The sequence below is a fragment of the Pleurodeles waltl genome, chromosome 9, assembly GCF_031143425.1.
Source record: "Pleurodeles waltl isolate 20211129_DDA chromosome 9, aPleWal1.hap1.20221129, whole genome shotgun sequence".
Classification (NCBI taxonomy): Eukaryota; Metazoa; Chordata; class Amphibia; order Caudata; family Salamandridae; genus Pleurodeles; species Pleurodeles waltl.
Window position 1 is genome coordinate 294467906 of NC_090448.1, and position 19108 is coordinate 294487013.

The window sequence follows — 19108 nt, forward strand, 5'->3', positions numbered from 1 at the left end:
CGGGGACATGGGCTGAGAAAGACCTGGTGTTTGACTCACCGAGCAGGTCAAATAGTGCTAGAACTAGCATGCTTTGAGATTTTTGAAATATTATGTTTGATTGCGTTTATTGAATGAATAATGATTAACAATCAAAAAGCTGAATTTGTCATCTTGGTAGGTGAAAATGGGATAAATTGTTTCAAGTAGGTATGGGTGCGGGGGGACCCTGGATACCGGGTCTAAAAAGTGAGTCATTCAAAGAATTCAGCAGAAGGCTCTAGAAGGGTGAGGGGGAGGATAGGAGGGCAAGGACTGACCATTAGCACAGACCTTAGTGGATGATGTGTGAATGACAAAGATGCACTGAAAAGTCTGTAGCAGAGATTTCCAAAAGCATCAGTCAGTCATGAGAGAACACTTCAAACTCCTTCCACTAGTACCGATAAGAAGATCTGTCAGGCCACACTTTAGCCTTAGAACCCGCCGTAGCGGGCTCTACCGGCTATTAAAGGCCCGCTCCCCGCGTTAAATGCCCGAGCCGAAGGCGAGGGCATTTAACAAGGGAGAGGGACTTTAATAGCCGGTAGAGCCCGTTACGGCGGGTTCTAAGGCTATTAGAACATTCTGCCACACAGGGCAGAATGTTCTATTAAAAAAAAAAAAATTTCATGGAGCCCGAGGGGATTTAAATCCCCTCGGGCTCCGTGAGGCTTTGTTCACAGCTGTTGCTGTGAACAAAGCGAACATTGGAATGTTGGCACTGCGGGCTTTTACCGGCCTGTAAAAGCCCGCAGCAGTCCATTGTCTTTAATGGACATGCCAACATTCGAATGTTCTAATTTTCCTTCTTAGACTTCTACCCTTTACAGATGTCCATTTTTATTTTGTTAACTAAGACTTTAGTTGGTCTGAATGCAGCAGGTATTTAATGGATCAAAGTTGCGCAAAAAAATTATACCTACTATCAAGTGTTACGATAACTGCCAGTACCCTTCTGTTTTACCTGAATAAATGAAAAGTCAGCAGGACGTGCAGGTCAACTCACCCGCTTAGCCATGCCTTTCCGGCTGAAAACAGACTCCATTGAATTATCCATTTTCCACCACGTCTATCGTCCACAGCTGGCGTAGAATAGCACTGTTTGCCAGTTTCTGGCAAGACTAAGACATAAGATCCTCTCTGTTGCAATGAAGCTTATGTGAGCTAACCGTTGCCAAACTTTACTCACTCGAATTTCAGGATGATTCAGTTTTGTTAGACAGTCAAACTCTTTGAAAACTTTACCTCAAGGTTACACAAGGTCATTCTTTTGTCAAATGATGTGAGGGACACATAACCCAGCACATAACCCAGCACTGCAGTGTGGCGTTATTAGGTCTGGTAATAGCCAAGACTTTTTGATATTAATAAAATTATACTTAATAGTATACCTATAGGTGTTTTCAGCCAGCTCTCCTAATCCATCAGTATATCAGTTTATCACATTTGTTCTTCCCACCACAACATACAGCATAGAGCACAGGGTCAGCTCATTTTAGTCACTGTTTTTTCTCTCCGAGAGTGTCAGATTTCTTCTCTTACATAATGTGCATTTCCACAAATTTAATAGTATTGTAGAGGATTGTGTTGCGATATTTGTATAGCGCTTATTACCCTTTTACAATTTTACAAAAAACATTCACAAACAATGGTAAAGCCAAAGGTAGACATTTAATTCCAGACCTAATGTCTTAGTCAATGCTTGTTTGTTTTGTAAACACTGTAGGCGGACCAGGCTGTTGCAAGGCAGTTCAAGTGTTACAAAAAGTAACAAGCATGTGCAAAGCAAAGGGGCTTGAGTTTGCTCAAGTTAGAGCTAGTAGAGTTGTAAATTCCTAACTGGACTTTTCTTGCCACATAAATTGAAAATGAAAAGTAAAACAGTTAACATAAGCAAGCAAATTCAAAGCGACACGGTCACCATTAGCGTGGAGACACACAAAAGGAAAAAGAAGTTCGCTCGCAGTCAACCGTATCTGCAAACATGCAATTATCCATGTGACAGGGTCTATGGCTAAGGCGGTAACAAAACTACCCAAAGGAGGGACAAACGTGAAGCATTTACCAATGATAACAAAGGATTTTTGAAAGGCAAGCCCGTGAATGAGAGATAGTGATAGGCGTGAGGTGTGCGTGGTTAAAAGCCCACAGATAGATTACAAAACATCAGAGTGCTTGCACACTCTGCCTAAAAATGTCTGCAGTGTTGACCAGGTCTTTTCCACAATCTCGCCTGCTGGAGTAACCTCTCTGTAGTCTGTTTACTGTGATCAAAATAAACCGACTACAATTTGCTGTTTTTAAGATATGATTATAGTGCTATTGAGTAGACAGTTAACTATGGGCATACTGATCAAACTGTTATGTATGGGAATGTGAACAGTAATTAGGCAAAGTGAGGTAGGTACAACATTTCAAAATGTTTAAATCATCTTTAAATACCATGCCCACTGGGTAGCTGCTGCACACTAACCCTGCACTATTATAGTGCATTTACTATGTCTACAATAAACCAACTAGAAAAACTGGACATCGGACAAGCAAATAAAGCAGTTCAAAGTCAAATCTACCAGAAAGTGCAAGCTGTCGGATTACGAAAGACATATTGTGGCCTCCCAAGAACATAAAGGGGTTTGTAGCCCGCCCACTGCATACCATTGCTTGTTTGAACCTGTTTATATTGTGCTTGTGTCCACCAAGGATCATAGCCTCTTTACAATTTCTTTGGTTGGCTGGCTTGTATGCCTATTCTCCTCAATTTTAGGAAATTACTTTTTTTCTTTTTTCGTTTAAGCACTGCAATAGAATACATGTGTTTTCCAGCTTTTCTCCCTAGTTTGCTTTTCTTCCCTCGCTCAATCTGCTCATGAGCCTCTCTCCCTCTATCTACACTTGTGTTGCTCTCTTTCACTTATGTGCTTCTCCAGCCTGTGCTGAACGTTGCTCTCTTTCGTCCAAGTTCTGTCTTTCTTGTTGCCTCTCCACCCACCAGCCATGTTGCTTCTCACACCCAGTGTTGCTTCACCCCCTGGCTTCTCAGCTTCACCTCGAAACTATCAATTACATTTTTTTTAAAGTACTTTTGTGCCACATTATGTAAAACAGTGCTTTCGCAATACTTTTTTTTCTCATTTATTGATCTCTCTCAAACAGGTAAAAAAATAATTTTGTAGGCAGTGCATGCTTTTTAAATCCACAGCTGTGACTACCAAATATCGGGGGCCACTTTGTCACTTTTTTAGCCATGCTACACAGCAGCTGTGATGCTCTACAGTGTCACTAAAAAAAGATTAGCAAAGTCAATAGGTTATATAGGTGAGACCTATTGCAAATGTGTTTTTAAAAGCTGCTCTAACTTCCAATGGTCTTCACTCCCCTTGTGGCTTCTCGGAAAAAGCTACACAAAAGATTACCTAACAAACGCAGACATAACTTATTTTTTCAACCAATGCTACAATAGGACACATAAAAATAACCCTGGCACAGATTAACAATGTAATCCCATAGAGCCAGAGGTCTACCAAATGCAGGAGACAGTACATAATTTGCAAAGAAATAAGTTCCCAGGGCCCTTGACTGCAGAGCATGGCAGCTTCCTTCTCCCATTGCGCTACTAATGAAAATTCAATCTTTTTATACTTTAAATGTTACTAATACCTGCCACCTAAGCTATTTATTAGCTTTGGGTGGCAGGTATTAGTAATTTTTAACGCATGAAGAATTATTAAACAGCTGTTGTTGTGCTCATCACAAGACAGGACGAACAGCACCACCATGTGGCGGACTGTCATACATCCTGGTGTTGACGATCAAGTGCCGTTCCAAGCATCGGAAACCACCGGCTCAAATTAAGTACTGGCAGGTGATAGTAAAAAATCATGCATTGTGGCATTTGTTTAACTCACCAGTGTAGACAGGACTTTTGTGAGTTGTGTACACTTGCACAGTATACAGGTATATTCAAGCAGACACTTGCACAGCAAAAGCATATAAACAGACAAATGCCTGTGTCTGTATACATATGTATATATATATATATATATATATATATATATATATATATATATATATATATATATATATACATATATACATATGTATATATATATATATATATATATATATATATATATATATATATATATATACACAAAACCCATATGTTCGATATAAATAGAATACATATTCACAAACTAGACCATTACCTATAAGACTACCAAATACTGCTGATTAGTGCAGTGCTAAAGTACTTGAAAAAATCTTTATTCAACACGTACTCAAACACTACCATAGAATTAAATATCTGTTTAAACATCTGTGAAATTCATACGTATTATCGAATAACTAATCAAAATAGCAAACTGAAAGACATTTGATCACCACTAGCAGTTCTACAAACTTTCCACCACACACAATTTAAAGATGTTGATATTTTAGGTGTGGGCCATACTCCCCAACTAGCACGTGTGTGCCAAATGCACACCTGACAGTCCCTTACACAAACCTACATCCACCTGCACTTTTTATTTGGGCCACGTGCTATGTGCATAGCCTCATAAATTTTACGTGTAAGGAGAACCATCCTCGTTTGGGGTGACGCGTATAGAACGATAAACACCCGGCCTTAAGAAGTCAACCGAACTGTCTCAAGTATAAGAAAGACCAGAAGATTACTCTTTTTAATTATGCTTTCTGCACATCAGTACCTGAATTGAACTACTCCGTCTCAGGTACTGGATGCATGTTCCTTTAAGATCTTCCCAAGTCCAAAACACCTTTGATATCGCCAAAGAAAGTGTGTTACGAAGAACTTCACTTTGATGACCGATGTTCTCTTGAACCATCCCAACCACCTAAAGTGTTTGGATTGGACTGAATCTAGGATTATACCTACCACCATATACTATTCTCGAATAAAACAAATTGCTAAATAATTAAAAAGACAATTAAATATGTGTTGCATACATACCCTTACTATTCAACTCTAAATAGCCTTCAACTGCCTCGTTCTCTAATCGACGGGAGACCTATAGTATAGCTGGGCTTTGGGGCTCAACAACGAAGTTATGTTAGATCTAGTGAAGAAAGATAGATAGATAGATAGATAGATAGATAGATAGATAGATAGATAGATAGATAGATAGATAGATATTCTAAGGTATGCACTACAGAAAACGCTAATGCTAAATACAACCACAAACTTCTCAGTAGTTGTTGCACAGCCACTAGAATATGGCAGATTTTCCTCTCATGAAGCTATGAGGCCAAGAACCCACTGAAATACTGCGCATTGCTCTGCTCAGAACCATAATACAGACACATTCCCTAGGGAACAGTATAAACCCATCAACGAAACTTCACATTAAAATCATTAAACTATCAAACTAGCTTGGCAAGGCCAGACGTATTGCAAAGCTAGTTTGCTAGTTACTTCTTTTTTAATTACAGACAAGCGAAAAAATAAAAATACATTTAATTTGCCCCTGGCTATGGCCCACTTGCCAAACTACATCAGATACTTGCCCACCATATAAATTCTGATTTGTACTTCTCTCAGTTATCCAGCTAAACCGTGATATGTTCCACAAGTCCCTGGTCCCTGTGTAATTCCCCAAGGATTTTGCGATATAATGATTTACAACAAAATAATAATTAAAAATGTAAAAAAAACTTAGCTGGCAGTTCTGTAAAAACTACAGCTGGCAGTTTTGTAAAAAAGCCCGCATTGTTTACAAAACTGCCTGCAAAATGCGACCCCCTCATTTTATTGGCCCAGCATTAATCACTGGACCGAACAAAAGGAGAGTCAGAAAGCTGGAGATGTGTTTGTTTAAGATCAGGTAGGCTTTCTCTCAGCACAGCCTCCCTGCCTAAAGCACCAACATCTGACTTCCGGACATCTTCAACAGCACCCCCTCCAAAATGTATGCGATCAGGCCCCTTGGGAAGATGGGGTTAAAAAAAAGAAAATCAGAAATGGCACCTGTTGACAGTGGGCATGTGGCAGCCCCAGGGGACGGTGGTGGGGAAGGGGTTCAAGATTTTATTTTTAATTGGGCCCACCGCAGCATGTAAGAGCCCCGGTGGGTGGGGGGAACGACTTTGGTATTAGGGGTTGATGTAAAACATGTTTAAAAATCAGGTCTGCCACCTATTGGGCATGAAGGACCAGAAACACTTTTTTAAAAATCAGGCCTGAGGTACAAGCGGCAGGCTCCGGAGGGGTAAAAATAAAATGTAAAAAATTGAGTCCACCACGTGAGGGGCATGTGACAGTCTGGGATCCCATAAATATAAAAATCAGTTCTGCCACCAATGGGGCAGGTGGCAAGTCAGACGGTATGAAGGCGGAAAAATATTTTTTAAATGTTAGGCCCACCACCTGATGGGCCATACAGCAGGCCCAGAAGCCTACAGATTGTATAACTCAGGCTTGCAGACACCCCTTTACCAAATCCTGCCTCCCCCTACCACAGTCACAACCATAGAAATCTGAGCGTGCTCAGATTTGAGGCAAACCCCCAGTCACCCCTTCTCCAAGCTAAGCATAGGGTGACCAGATCTTGAGAAGCAAAAACTGGGACATTTTGCAAAAATAGAAGAAGAACTACAACTTTACATCAACAGAGCAGCAGGGAATGACAGCTCTCATAAACACAGAAAAGGCACTATGAAAAGAAATAAAATGCATTATTTCAAACCAGCATCTTACCTGATATTTAAATTTCTGATTTTTAACAGCTGCTAACTAGCACAGCTTTAGAACACCTGAAAAAGTGTCTTTCACTTTTTTCACTTTTTTCAGTCGCCCCTCCAAAATCTGGGACAGAAGCCAAAGTTGCTGAAATCTACCGGGACAGCTGGTGGAAAACCGTGACTGTCCCAGCACATCCGGGATGCCTGGTCATCCTAGCTAAGCAGCACAGGACCGCTCTACCATGGGCCATACTGCAGGCCCTTTGTACAGGCAAATTTTCATATTTTTTTCTCCACAAAATGTGTTAATCTATGTCACAGTATCCTACTATTTGCCTATACTCAGGCTACTGGAATTATGCGATTGTGCAGCCATAGAGATTTTCGTCTAATTATAGATTTGCCACATAATCTATCATATGCCGCATTATCTGCAGATGATTTTAACAAAAACATAGTTTCTAGTTCAAACAGTTCAAAAGTTATTAAAAATATAGCAACACGTGTTGCCGCTTTGCAAAGCTAGACTGGTCACCTTTTTCTTGCTTAATGCAATATTTGGGAATTACGCTGGTGCTAATGAGGTGCACCCAATGCCCAGACAGTGTTTTCAAGCTTAAAAATGCCAAAACGAAATATTATTACAAAATGTGTCACATTATGCTACATAATTTGCCTTTTCTTTCCACATACTGTACTTGACTCTGCTGCATAATTTCGCCCTCTCCTACCACCTAATTCCAGAGACTCAGCCTATACTAAACCAAAGTTTGCTTACACCTGCACCCATGCTTCCTGAAATAGCCAAGAATGAAACAAGACATTGTCTACCAGCAAAAAACTGTTTCTGAAGGCACAAAAATGCTGATATGTGCCCACCCGTATGAACGACAATAGGGGCAGGCAATATCGGGTTTATCCAACCTGCTAAGCACAGCAGCACATTGAGGTCCCTGATTATCAAAGCCGGAATACCCAGGCCCCAGGACACAGTTGTCCACACCGACCCCTTAAGTAATATGTTTAAGTATTCTGGCACTTTGCGTAATGCCCTTGATTAGCATTGATGCCATACAGACTGGCTCGAATCGCAATGGAATTCATAACAGGGGGTACAATACTTTCTACAGAGGGGCAGGCAGACTGCCAAAGAATCCACTCTCAGCTTTTGGGCACTCTCGTTCAATTAATCATTCTTCACATAATACCCACTGGGAAAATTAAAATGTATAGCCACCCACAATACAACATATAGCTACTCCAGTCCACTCACAACATAAGAACCTACATACAATGCCCACTAGATTGGAATAACCACTAAATACAATTCAACCCAGAATATAAATGGCTAAGCACTATGGAAACACAAGCATATATTTCACACCGAACCAGTGTCATACACCATAAATTCTAACTGTAAGTCATGTTTGTCCACCTTCTGAAATGGGATACGTATTTGCTAAGCAACAAAAAAAAAAAATTTCACCACTAAATCACGAAACGTACTCAGTAATGACACAAGTTCTACCAAGGAGTGAAGAATAAAATATACCCAGCAATGTCACATGAAATCAACATAGATATGAACGATAGACAGCAAGGACATATAAAGATGCTCGGGAATAATAAACGTGAGGAACGCTGGGTGAAATTACAAATACACCCAGGACTGAAACACGACAAATCCCCGTAACTGACGCGATACATACACCGTAATAAACACAATTATTGGCGAAAGTGTGACAGATGCTAATAGGTAGGTGGAACAGAAAACAGGGAATAGAGACCTCGGTTATGTATGCCTGGCTTTGTGCTGGTGATGAGAGTTCTATGATGGGTGTTGGAAAAGGACTATTAGGGTGCATTTCTGTCAGTAGCTGGGGTTGCACAAGGCTGGTGGTCTGCAGCTGTCGATATTAGGAATGGTGATGACCTGGCACTGTTGATGGGAAACGAACGGGAAAAGTTAGAGAAATCTCCGGTAATGACATAGGCACTACAAGTAGTAGACAATATGCTCGCAGGGATAGGATTTAAGTGGTAGTGGCGGGGGGGGGGGGTCCGATATTGGATGATAGCAGTCCAGGTGTTGTCCTGACTGATGTGTCGACGGTAGCACCTGTATTGAATATGTTACACACTCAGTGTCAGCCGCACTGGTTGTGCTTGTTAGGATAGGTATAGCAGTAAAGGCAGTGATTAGTTGCAGATATAATTGCTACTCAAAAGCCTGCACTGATCGTTCTGGTGGTAGTCACAATGTTTCTGCACAGTACAGCAGTGAGTGACCTCTGAGAGCATCAGTGAGAAGGACACACAACAGGTGGTATTGCAGATAATGATTTGATCAGGTTGAGATTCAATGCAGGTATCGGGTGTATGAACGGGCCATGCTTGGAAAAATGTTGTCAAAAGAAGCATCATTTTTGGGGTTATGTAATGGAAATATAAGTAATGACAGCAGTGGTAGCATGATGGGGGCGTTGGCCATGGTGCACTAGCTGAGCATGCTGGCAGTGATAACTGACATCCTGTTGAGCAGAAAGTGCAACCCACTATTGGGGGACCCAGAGGTAGGTTTTGTGGGTGCGGCAGCAAACACTGTGAGAAAGAGGCTTCTGTGGGGCATGGTTGCAGAATATTCTTTTTTATTGATTTCCATACACACCTTAGGGTATGTGAAGTATTAAAGATGCACTTGGTTCTCCACGTAAATCTTATATGTTGTTGAAGGTTCGGCTGACACTCCCGGTGCTCTTTGTGCACGTGTTCTAACACCGATACGGTACTAGGTTTGTGGGGAACATCACTTCGATAAGGACAGCTGGTGATCGAAAGGTTGTACTCGGAGTGCGCAAGGTAATTGTGTGTGTTGTACGGTTTATTGGATGCTTTCAGAAAGGCAGACACACTGCTCATATCGAGTGACTGTGTGGATGATACACCATTGTAGCCCTGGCAGGGAAGCATATCATAGGTACTGTTTCCTACCATGAGTGTCTTCGGTAGGTGTTGTTGCCTACCATGAGAGTCAAGTATAGGGACTCACCTATCTTGAGTGTCAATGTCAGGTGCCGTTGCCTAACATGAGTGTCAATGTCAATGTCAGGTGCTGTTGCCTACCACAAGTGCCAATGTCAGGTGCTGTTGCCTACCACAAGTGCCAATGTCAGGTGCCGTTGCCTACCACGAGTGCCAATGTCAGGTGCTGTTGCCTACCACGAGTGCCAATGTCAGGTGGTGTTGCCTACCACGAGTGCCAATGTCAGGTGCTGTTGCCTACCACGAGTGTCAATGTCAGGTGCCGTTGCCTACCACGAGTGCCAATGTCAGGTGCTGTTGCCTATCATGCGTCAATGTCAGGTGTTGTTGCCTATTATGATGTCAATTATAGGGACTTACATATCATGAGTGCCAATCACAAGTGTTCTTGCCTATTTTGAGTGACAACGGCGACCTTGGTTTGGTGTCCAGTTTCTGAATGGGATGGAATATGTAGCCACTGGTATGTTTTGGAATGGCAATCATACTAATCGCAGTGTATGAAGATGATTTGGGCATCAGTCAGGCCTGGATGGAGGGGATGGCACTGAAACAGTTGGTTGTCAGTGAAGACGAGATCACTGGAAAACACTGTGCTTGTGGCATGAATAATTATGCCATTACAATTGCTAATGGTGACACTGGCATTTGTGTTTAGGTCAGAGGGATTGTGAATATCGGTGCTGGTGGAAGAGGGCCCGTGTAAGGGTGAGCCTAACAGAGGCGTGGTCAGTGCCATTAGCAGAGTAGTTGATGGTGACCTGGCATGAATGACGGAGAAGGCCTCAGTTCCATCGGGAGGCTAGCGTTGGCAGGGTTGACGGTGGTTGTGACGTTGGTAGCTCTAGCCAATGATCAAGGTCGCCGCGATAGGCGAGGCACTGGCAAAAGAAGCATGATGGTGGCAGTGAGACTCCGGTGGAAGTAACAGCAGCCGTGGTGGTGATGCTGTGACATGTTATGCAACAGTAATGGCAGTATGCCTGTCACTGGCAGCGACACCCTTTTCAGTGGTGTGTTAACGTATTGAAAGTGGCATTACTTTTGGTATCCCTGGTGGCACTGCATGTGTTAATATTGATGGTAAACCCACATTGGGTGGTGCTGGGGCAGAGGTGGTAACACTGAAGGATTTGCTGGTGAGTGTTGAAAGCACTGGCAGTAATGCCGAGGGCAGTGATACTGATGGCACTGGCACTACCGCTGGTGCTGCTACCAGTGAGGGTTACTGCAACAGTGTTGATGTTGGTAGCACTGTCAGTGGTAGTTATGGTGGAGTTAGTGATACTGCTGGTACAACTGGCAGAGATGCTAGGGGCAGTGGTACTGGAAGTACGGATAGTGGCAGCACTGCTGGTGATATTGGTGGTAAGGCTGGCGATTTGGATGCTGGTGGTATTGACAGTGATGACACTAACGGTAAATGTGATATGGGCTGTGGTACTGGAAGTGATGCTGTGGCAAGTGCAGTGGTACTGGCAGTGATGCTGTGGCATTAATACTGATAACACTGCTGAGAGAGATCGTAAGTGCAGTGGTACTCGTAGTGATGCTGTGGCAGTAATACTGATAACACTGCTGAGAGAGATCGTAAGTGCAGTGTTACTGGCAGTGATGCTTTCGGGGGCGGCTGTAGTACCAGTGAGGCTTGCATGCTGGTGGCAGGGGTACAAATAGTACTCTTAAGAGAGACGACAAAGGCAGTGGTACTGGCCTGTGTGCTAGCATACTGGTGCTGATGACAGCGATACTGGTAAGGCTGCTGCGAAAGATGACAAGAGTAGTGTCACTGCCAGTGGCGGCGTTGGCAGCGAAAGTAGTAGAGTGAAGCGTGCATGCGGCTGCATTGGTACTTCTGAGAGAGAGCATAAGGGCAGTGGCAAGGCAGTAACGCGTTTGGCAGCGATAGTAGGAGCAGAGATGCCTGCAGGCCGGGGCTGGTGTCAGTGGCACTGCTGGGAGATGGCAAGGGCGGTGGTATTGGCAGTGGGACTTCCATGCTGGCGGCAGCAGCAGTGGTACTGATAATTCTTTGAGAGATCATAAGGGCAGTGACGGGGAGAGTAGTAGCGGTACTGCTGAGAGCGATCGTCGGGCCAGTGGCTCTGACAGTGACGCCTTTGGCACCGATAGTAGCAGCAGAGGTGCTTGCATGCTGGGGCAGTAGTACTGATGAGAGCGATCGTAAGGGCATTGGTACTGGCAGTGACGCTATTTGCAGCGACAGTTCTAGCAGAGGTGCTTGCAGCGCTGGCGGCGGTAGCATTGTTGAGAGAGGTCGCAACGGCTGTGGTACTGGCAGTGACGCCTTTGGCATCGATACTAGTATCAGGGGTGCTTGCATGCCCGTGGCAGCAGTACTGCGGAGAGAGAACATACGGGCAGTGGTACTGGCAGTTACGCTTTTGGCACCGATAGTTTTAGCAGATGTGCTTCCCGCGCTTGGCGGCAGTAGTACTGATGAGAGCGATCGTAAGGGCAGAGGTAGTGGAAGTGGCGCCTTGGCACCGAAAGTAGAAGCAGGGGCGCTTGCTTGCTGGTGGTAGTAGTCCTGAGGACAGAGACTGTAAGGGCAGTGGTGCTGGCAGTGACGCCTTTGGCAGCGGTAGTGGTAGCTCAGGAGAGGTGCTTGCAGCGCTGGCGGCGATGCTGCTGGCAGTGATGGAGAAGGCTCCAGTAATGACACTGACATCCAGTGAAACTGGCAAAAGGTGGGGGTGAGGTACTCACGTGGGCTGCTGTGGGAAAATGAAGCCCGCGCCCCCCAGCGCGGACAGGGACAGCAGCAGGACCATGGCCGGCAGCGAATAAGTGGAGGAAGAGACGCGGCTCAGAGACCCCGGCAACGCCATCTTTCCAAAAATGGATGAGCAGGATGAGTGCGCCGCTGGGGTAGCGGGGAGAGAGCTGTCACCAGGGGAGGGAGGTCTGGGCCGGGAGCTGGTACCAGGAAGCCTGCCTGGGATGCGGTGAGCGCCGGGGATGCTCCTGGCTCCGCTGCTCCAGCCGCACTGAGCTAGCTCAGCCCATAATTCTGCTCTCTCTGCCGCTAGGCCCCGCCCCCTCTGGCGCCCCTCCCCCTGCCGCGAGCCTCCAATGTCCGACCTGGCTCCAGTGTGCGAGCCGGCTGGAGTGCCCGCGCCGACCCAGGAGCCGTCTGAAGCCGCGCAGAGCGACCCTCATGCACGCGGAGACTCCGCGCCTAGGCTGGTAGGGGAGCGGATGCGCGCTTCCAGGAGTCCATTCGCTCTTCTCAATATTGGGCAATGCCGAGAGAGGGCATTCTCCCTAGAGGAATGAATGGCTCTTAAAGTACACCTGATCCCTGTGACAGTTGTGGGCTAGGGGCCTAACGATGGCCCCTGGATTCAGCGAGCCGTGTCGGGGCCTCAGTCCTTCAGACGTTACCAAACCTTCAGAGGTGCTCCGTTAAGCCCAAGGCCAATGAATATTTGAGAGATATGGGAGAATGGGCCCCATTTCAAATGCTGAAGGGGGACTCCCATCCCTATATGTTACGCCATTGTTGTGGACTCTTGCGAAGGGACTGCGCTGCTTTACTTGCGGTCGATAGTTATCATCTGGTTTTATCAAATACATCACCGTAAAGTTACTCCCCATGAACAAGGTTAGAGATCAATGTATATATTTTTGTGCTTTTATTATAGTGCACTTACTTGGAGTTTCTTAGCATTACGTTACATAAGATAACTCATTCCAAAAACATAAACTCTAGGACACCAAGCAACAATAGGAAGGACGATCTAAAAGAACCAAGTTTTCGGTTTTAACTTAACCGGATACTATTCTGTAATTCAGTTGACTGTTCATTAAAAGCTCTCTCGCCTAACTTCTTATTCTTGTATTTCGGAGTCACAAATAGGGCTAGGTTCGGGATCGGAGATTATTCATAATGGAGCATTTGAAATTATGTTACTCAAAAAAATACGTCCAAAGTTGTTATAATTTATGTAAACTATAAATGCATTTTTAAACAAGCATTGGCAAAGCCAGTTGTTCTTGTTTTTGTAATGCGAGTGTCGAGCAGTTAGCTATGCCAATGTTTGTGGCTTTGTCTTTACATTATTATTTTAATTTCATTTTTTTCTTGGTAGTGGGTGATGCAAGGGAGCTTGACCATACCTACAGAATCGGAGGGGATCCAGGTTGTTTTTACTTTGGCCCAGCTCTTTTCTTGCACTTTTGTGTTTTCTCTGTCAGCGCTTTAGTTCCAGTCCACTTGGCCACACTCTCCACCAGAATGAAGGTCTTAAAAGGGCCAAAGCCCAAGTCCTCATAGCAAAAGGCATGCCAAAGGCAAGCCCATCAGCACCTGTCTGCACATGGACTCTGCCCAGGGCAACCCATGCAGTCGAATAACGACTGGCAGCCTCCAACATTCCAGTGGGGAACTTCTTGATCACCGCACTTTGGGTATGTCATCTCTCGGCATCAGGGCCCATTAAATGAAATCTCTTCAGTTTGTCCTTCTTGTTCAGCAACATGTAGCTTTCCCCTCTGAAGGACACAGGTAAAGCTCCCTGTTGCATTCAAATACAAGATGACTTCAGGATCACTCAGGTAAGTTGTTGGCAGTGAAGTTTATTATTCTAGTATAGAAGTACATGGAGCCCACAACCAGCGCACCTCAAGCACTGGACTCCCAGCGAGAAATGAGCCCACTCACAGCCAAAGCAGTGCAGGCATGGACAGCCCACATACAAAGGATAACAAATACATACTAGGCATGAGGGGTGCCATGTAGAATGATAGAGTACAATTAGAAACATTCCCCAAGCAGAACACTGAGGATATGTTTGCCCTGGGTGTTTGGGCTTCCACAATAGCTTTTATGAGCAAAAACGTTTGAGAAATCCCAGTAGGACTAATGAAATGCCCCAAGTAATCAAACTGTTGTGCTAGAAACCCATACTTGGTGCAAAAGTGTGATGCCATAGTCCTTAAACCTCGCAAAAATTGATTACAATATATGGTTGTGCTCAACCAGCACTTTCGCAAAAATTAGAACATTGTCTTGGAAGACCTGCGCATAAACAACGCTCTCCAAGATGGTGTCTATCAATAGTTGAAAGACACTGGCAACAGATAACAACCCAAAGGGGAACCTGAAAAATGTATATGTCCCAAACACGATAACAAAGGTGGTGAGTTCATGGGAGGTATCATCCTAAGGAATCTGATGATAAGTGAACTTGTGGTCCAAGAAAGAAAACAACTTTGACTCACCAATGCTGGCCAGTAAGTCTTGCACTTTGGGGAGTGGGTGGCAATCCGCCACAATGTTTTTTATTCAAACTGTGCAGGTCAGAACATTGTCTGATGTCACATCCTTCTTACAACACAAAGGAGAGTAACGGGAGTGATTCAACCCCACACCTGCTCCCGGAAAGACTAAAGAAGACAATAAACCACAAAAAGTGTGGGGCGATAGGTTAGGGGGAACTGGGTTAAAGAACCCTGTTCACGAGGCGCTGGGTCAGCGCGTAATGTCTGGGTGAAGGGATGAGTGTAGGGTGCATGTGATTATGGCTATATCCACAGGAGGAAGTTCCTTTAATGGACTAAGGGGGTCATTCCAACCCTGGCGGTCGGTGTTAAAGCGGCGGCCAACCTGCCAACAGGCAGGCGGTAAAAAAAATGGAATTCTGACCCTGGCGGAAACCGCCAACAGAGACCGCCACTTTAACACTCCGACTGCCACGGCGGGACAAACAAACAGCGCGGCGGTCACCGCCAACAGACAGGCGGGAGACAATGTACCGCCCACCCTATCACAACCCACCAATCCGCCACCTTTTCTGGGGCGGTAGCCCCGCCGATAAAAACACGGCGGAAACAGCCATTATGAACGGAAAACGCTCACCTCTACACACTCCACGAGGAATCTGGACAGCATGGAACCCGAACTACACATCCTACCAGCTATTGTCTTCCTGCTCCTCTACCAGGAGCACGAACGCCGGCGCAGAAGACAATGGTGAGTACTGCACCTACGACACAGGGGAGGGGGGAGGCAAAACATTACGGGGACACACATACGCGACACACCCACCCTCACCCTCACCCACAACTACATACACATCAATGCAGAGCAACAACTCAGAGTGACACCCCCAAACCCCCCGGAAGAATGCAAAGACATAAAAAAATGATCATGAAATTTGAAGTATATTGTACGGCTAAGTAAAAAAATATATCAAACATCTATAACTATATATACATATGTAAATTGTCCTGTCCAAATTGGGTATCAGCCATTGTTCGTGGGCCAATGGGCCTAAACACATGGGCAAAGCCCACACAGGATACCCAACTCCAATGGAGAGAACACTGGCAGGGCATCAGATTGCAAAATTACAGGCACCTCAGGGGGAACGGAAGGGGGAGCACCTCAGCCAGATGAGTCCACAACGCCAGATCCACGAGGGGCCTCCATGGCCACTGTGCCATCCTGGGGAGTGCAAAGCCACAGTCTCACAAGTCTCTACTGTGGGTGGATTGCCCACTGTGCCATCCTGGGGAGTGCAAAGCCACAGTCTCACGAGTCTCTACAGTGGGTGGATTGGCCACTGTGCCATCCTGGGGAGTGCAAAGCCACAGTCTCACGAGTCTCTACAGTGGGTGGATTGCCCACTGTGCCATCCTGGGGAGTGCAAAGCCACAGTCTCAGAAGTCTCTACAGTGGGTGGATTGCCCACTGTGCCATCCTGGGGAGTGCAAAGCCACAGTCTCACGAGTCTCTACAGTGGGTGGATTGGCCACTGTACCATCCTGGGGAGTGCAAAGCCACAGTCTCACGAGTCTCTACAGTGGGTGGATTGGCCACTGTGCCATCCTGGGGAGTGCAAAGCCACAGTCTCACAAGTGGATTACAGACTCCACTGGTTCTGGAGGAGGTATGGTGCCTAGAGTGCTTCGTGCAGCCCTGCCCGACACAGATGCGGGCCTGCTCCTTCTGCCAATGGGCCAGCGGTGCTTGAGATGGCGGTGCCCAGCGGAGCGGTGCTTGAGTTGAAGGGCCCAGCGGAGCGGTGCTTGAGTTGAAGGGCCCAGCGGAGCGGTGCTTGACATGAAGGGCCCAGCGGAGCGGTGCAGAGACGGCGGTGCCCAGCGGAGCGGTGCTTGAGATGAAGGGCCCAGCGGAGCGGTGCTTGACATGAAGGGCCCAGCAGAGCGGTGCAGAGACGGCGGTGCCCAGAGGAGCGGTGCTTGAGTTGAAGGGCCCAGCGGAGCGGTGCAGAGACGGCGGTGCCCAGCGGAGCGGTGCTTGAGATGAAGGGCCCAGCGGAGCGGTGCTTGACATGAAGGGCCCAGCGGAGCGGTGCTTGAGATGAAGGGCCCAGCGGAGCGGAGCTTGAGTTGAAGGGCCCAGCGGAGCGGTGCTTGAGTTGAAGGGCCCTGTTCAGCGGTGCTTGACTTGAAGGGCCCTGTTCAGCGGTTCTTGACTTGAAGGGCCCTGTTCAGCGGTGCTTGACATGTGTGTCCAGGTCACCAGATCCGGCCATTACATGGATTTCACTCGCCACCTGACATGTGGCTGCCGGGCCCTTCGTGCACATCTGTCTTCTCGCTTGCGGGGCCCTCCTGTGCTGCCGTCCCGGGCCCGTGGGTGTCCTCCTGCACACCTGGAATGGGGCTGGTGGGGCCCTCCTGGGCAGCTCGCCTGCTGCCCGACTTGTCGGGCGTGCTGCCCTTGCCACCCTTCCCTGCTCATCTGTGGCCCTTTCCTCCCTTTGGCGGTGTGCCAGGTGGCACCCCACTCCCTGACGGTGCAAGGGTAGTGCTTTTGGAGCCTGCTGTCTTTGGCCTGTCGCGCCGGGCACTGGCTTTCTTGGCTTTTTTTTCAGGGGGTGGGCTGGCCGTCTCTTTACTCCTAGCCGAAGTAGCTGGCCTTGAAGGTGGTGGACTCCAAAATCCTTGGACTATTGTCTTTGTAGGTCCAGGTTTTGTGGTGGCTGAGGTGCTGATTGGAGTCTTATGAGATGGAGGGGGTGGGTCAGTTGTTGGAAAGAGGTCAAGGTTGGAAAGGAAAATTTATTTAGAAAGACAGGGACGGGTAGTTGGAGTGGGTATGGGAGTGGAGGAAGAGGATGTGGTTGTAGGAGAGTGAAGTCTGGTGTCTTTGGGTGCAGGTGCTTGTGCTGGAGGCTGTCGTGAGGTGGATGGCTGTTGTGTGGGTGGCTGCCTGCGTTTGTGTGGTTTGGAAGAGGGGGTGACAGACACAGTGGGAGAGGACACAGGTGATGTGTAAATGGTAGTGGGGGTGGTGACTGCACGTGTGTGGAGTGTTCTGGTGGGTGTGCTGGTGATGGACGTAGTGGCTGAAGATGTGGTGCATGCAAGTGTGAGTGGAGACGTCACAGGGAGGGAGGAGGGAGAACGAGGAGGAGGGGGACACAGAGGAGGCAGTGGCTGTTGGCATGTCTGCATGTGGATGTTGCTTGGGTGAATGCTTGTGTGATGTGTGGTGCTTATGTCTGGATGAGCTTCCCTTGGGTGTTGAGGTGTGTGCAGGCTGGTCTGTAGGTGTGTCTGGGATAGGCAGAGGTACAGGGGAGTGGGACTGGGTTGAGGAAGTTGGAGGAGGGAGGCAGGAGACAGGGACAATGGCTGCCGTCAGTGCTGAGGCCAGAGCGTTGAACGATCGCTGATGGGCAGCCTGACCCGAATGAATGCCCTCCAGGTATGCATTACTCCGGTGCACCTCCCTTTCTACACCCTGGATGGCATTCAAAAGGGTAGACTGCCCAACAATGAGCGTCCTCAGGAGGTCAATGACCTCCTCACTGAGGGCAGCAGGGGTAACTGGGGCAGGGCCTGAGGTGCCTGGGGCGAAGGAGATGCCCACCTTCCTGGGTGAGCGGGCACGGGGCGAAGGCTGAGGGGCTGCTGGGAGGGCGGAGCTGGTGCGCTGGGTGGCGGCTGTACCTGTTGTTGCGGTGGGCACGGATGTTGCCGCCACCACAAGGGAGCTCCCTTCCGAGGACGTGTCTGTGTCGCTGGTGTCACCACGTATCCCCGCTGTGGAGCTCCCCTCGCCCTCCGTCTCACTGGTGAAATCAGAGTCAGTTGCATGGCCCTCCATGGCCATGTGAGATGCAGCACCCTCGTGCTCCGATGCCACTTCTCCTCCGCCTGATGATGCTAATGCACACATGAACAGGAAGACCACCAAAAAAGGGGGGGGTAGAGAAACAAAGATATGTTGAGTGCATGCATTGGCGACACCGTTGGCGGAGAGGACAGACACAGAAGCCCCCTGCACTACGCCGCGCACTTGGGGTACACTACTCAATCCGTGGGACATGGCCTACAAGCCTATGGACGA

The 19108-nt window shown here is 47.1% G+C and overlaps 1 protein-coding gene across 2 annotated transcripts in view; it reads right to left on the minus strand.

Moving 5' to 3' along the window:
- Positions 1-12823, minus strand: part of CACNA2D2 (calcium voltage-gated channel auxiliary subunit alpha2delta 2) — a 1401889-nt gene extending 1389066 nt beyond the window's left edge. Inside the window, exon 1 of one of the 2 annotated variants that reach the window (XM_069206762.1) lies at positions 12490-12823. In XM_069206762.1, coding sequence (XP_069062863.1) covers positions 12490-12611 — 122 coding nt within the window. In that variant the 5' untranslated portion in view covers positions 12612-12823. The remainder of the gene's footprint in view (positions 1-12489) is intronic. The other variant, XM_069206763.1, reaches the window with a different exon arrangement.
- Positions 12824-19108: the final 6285 nt, after the last annotated feature.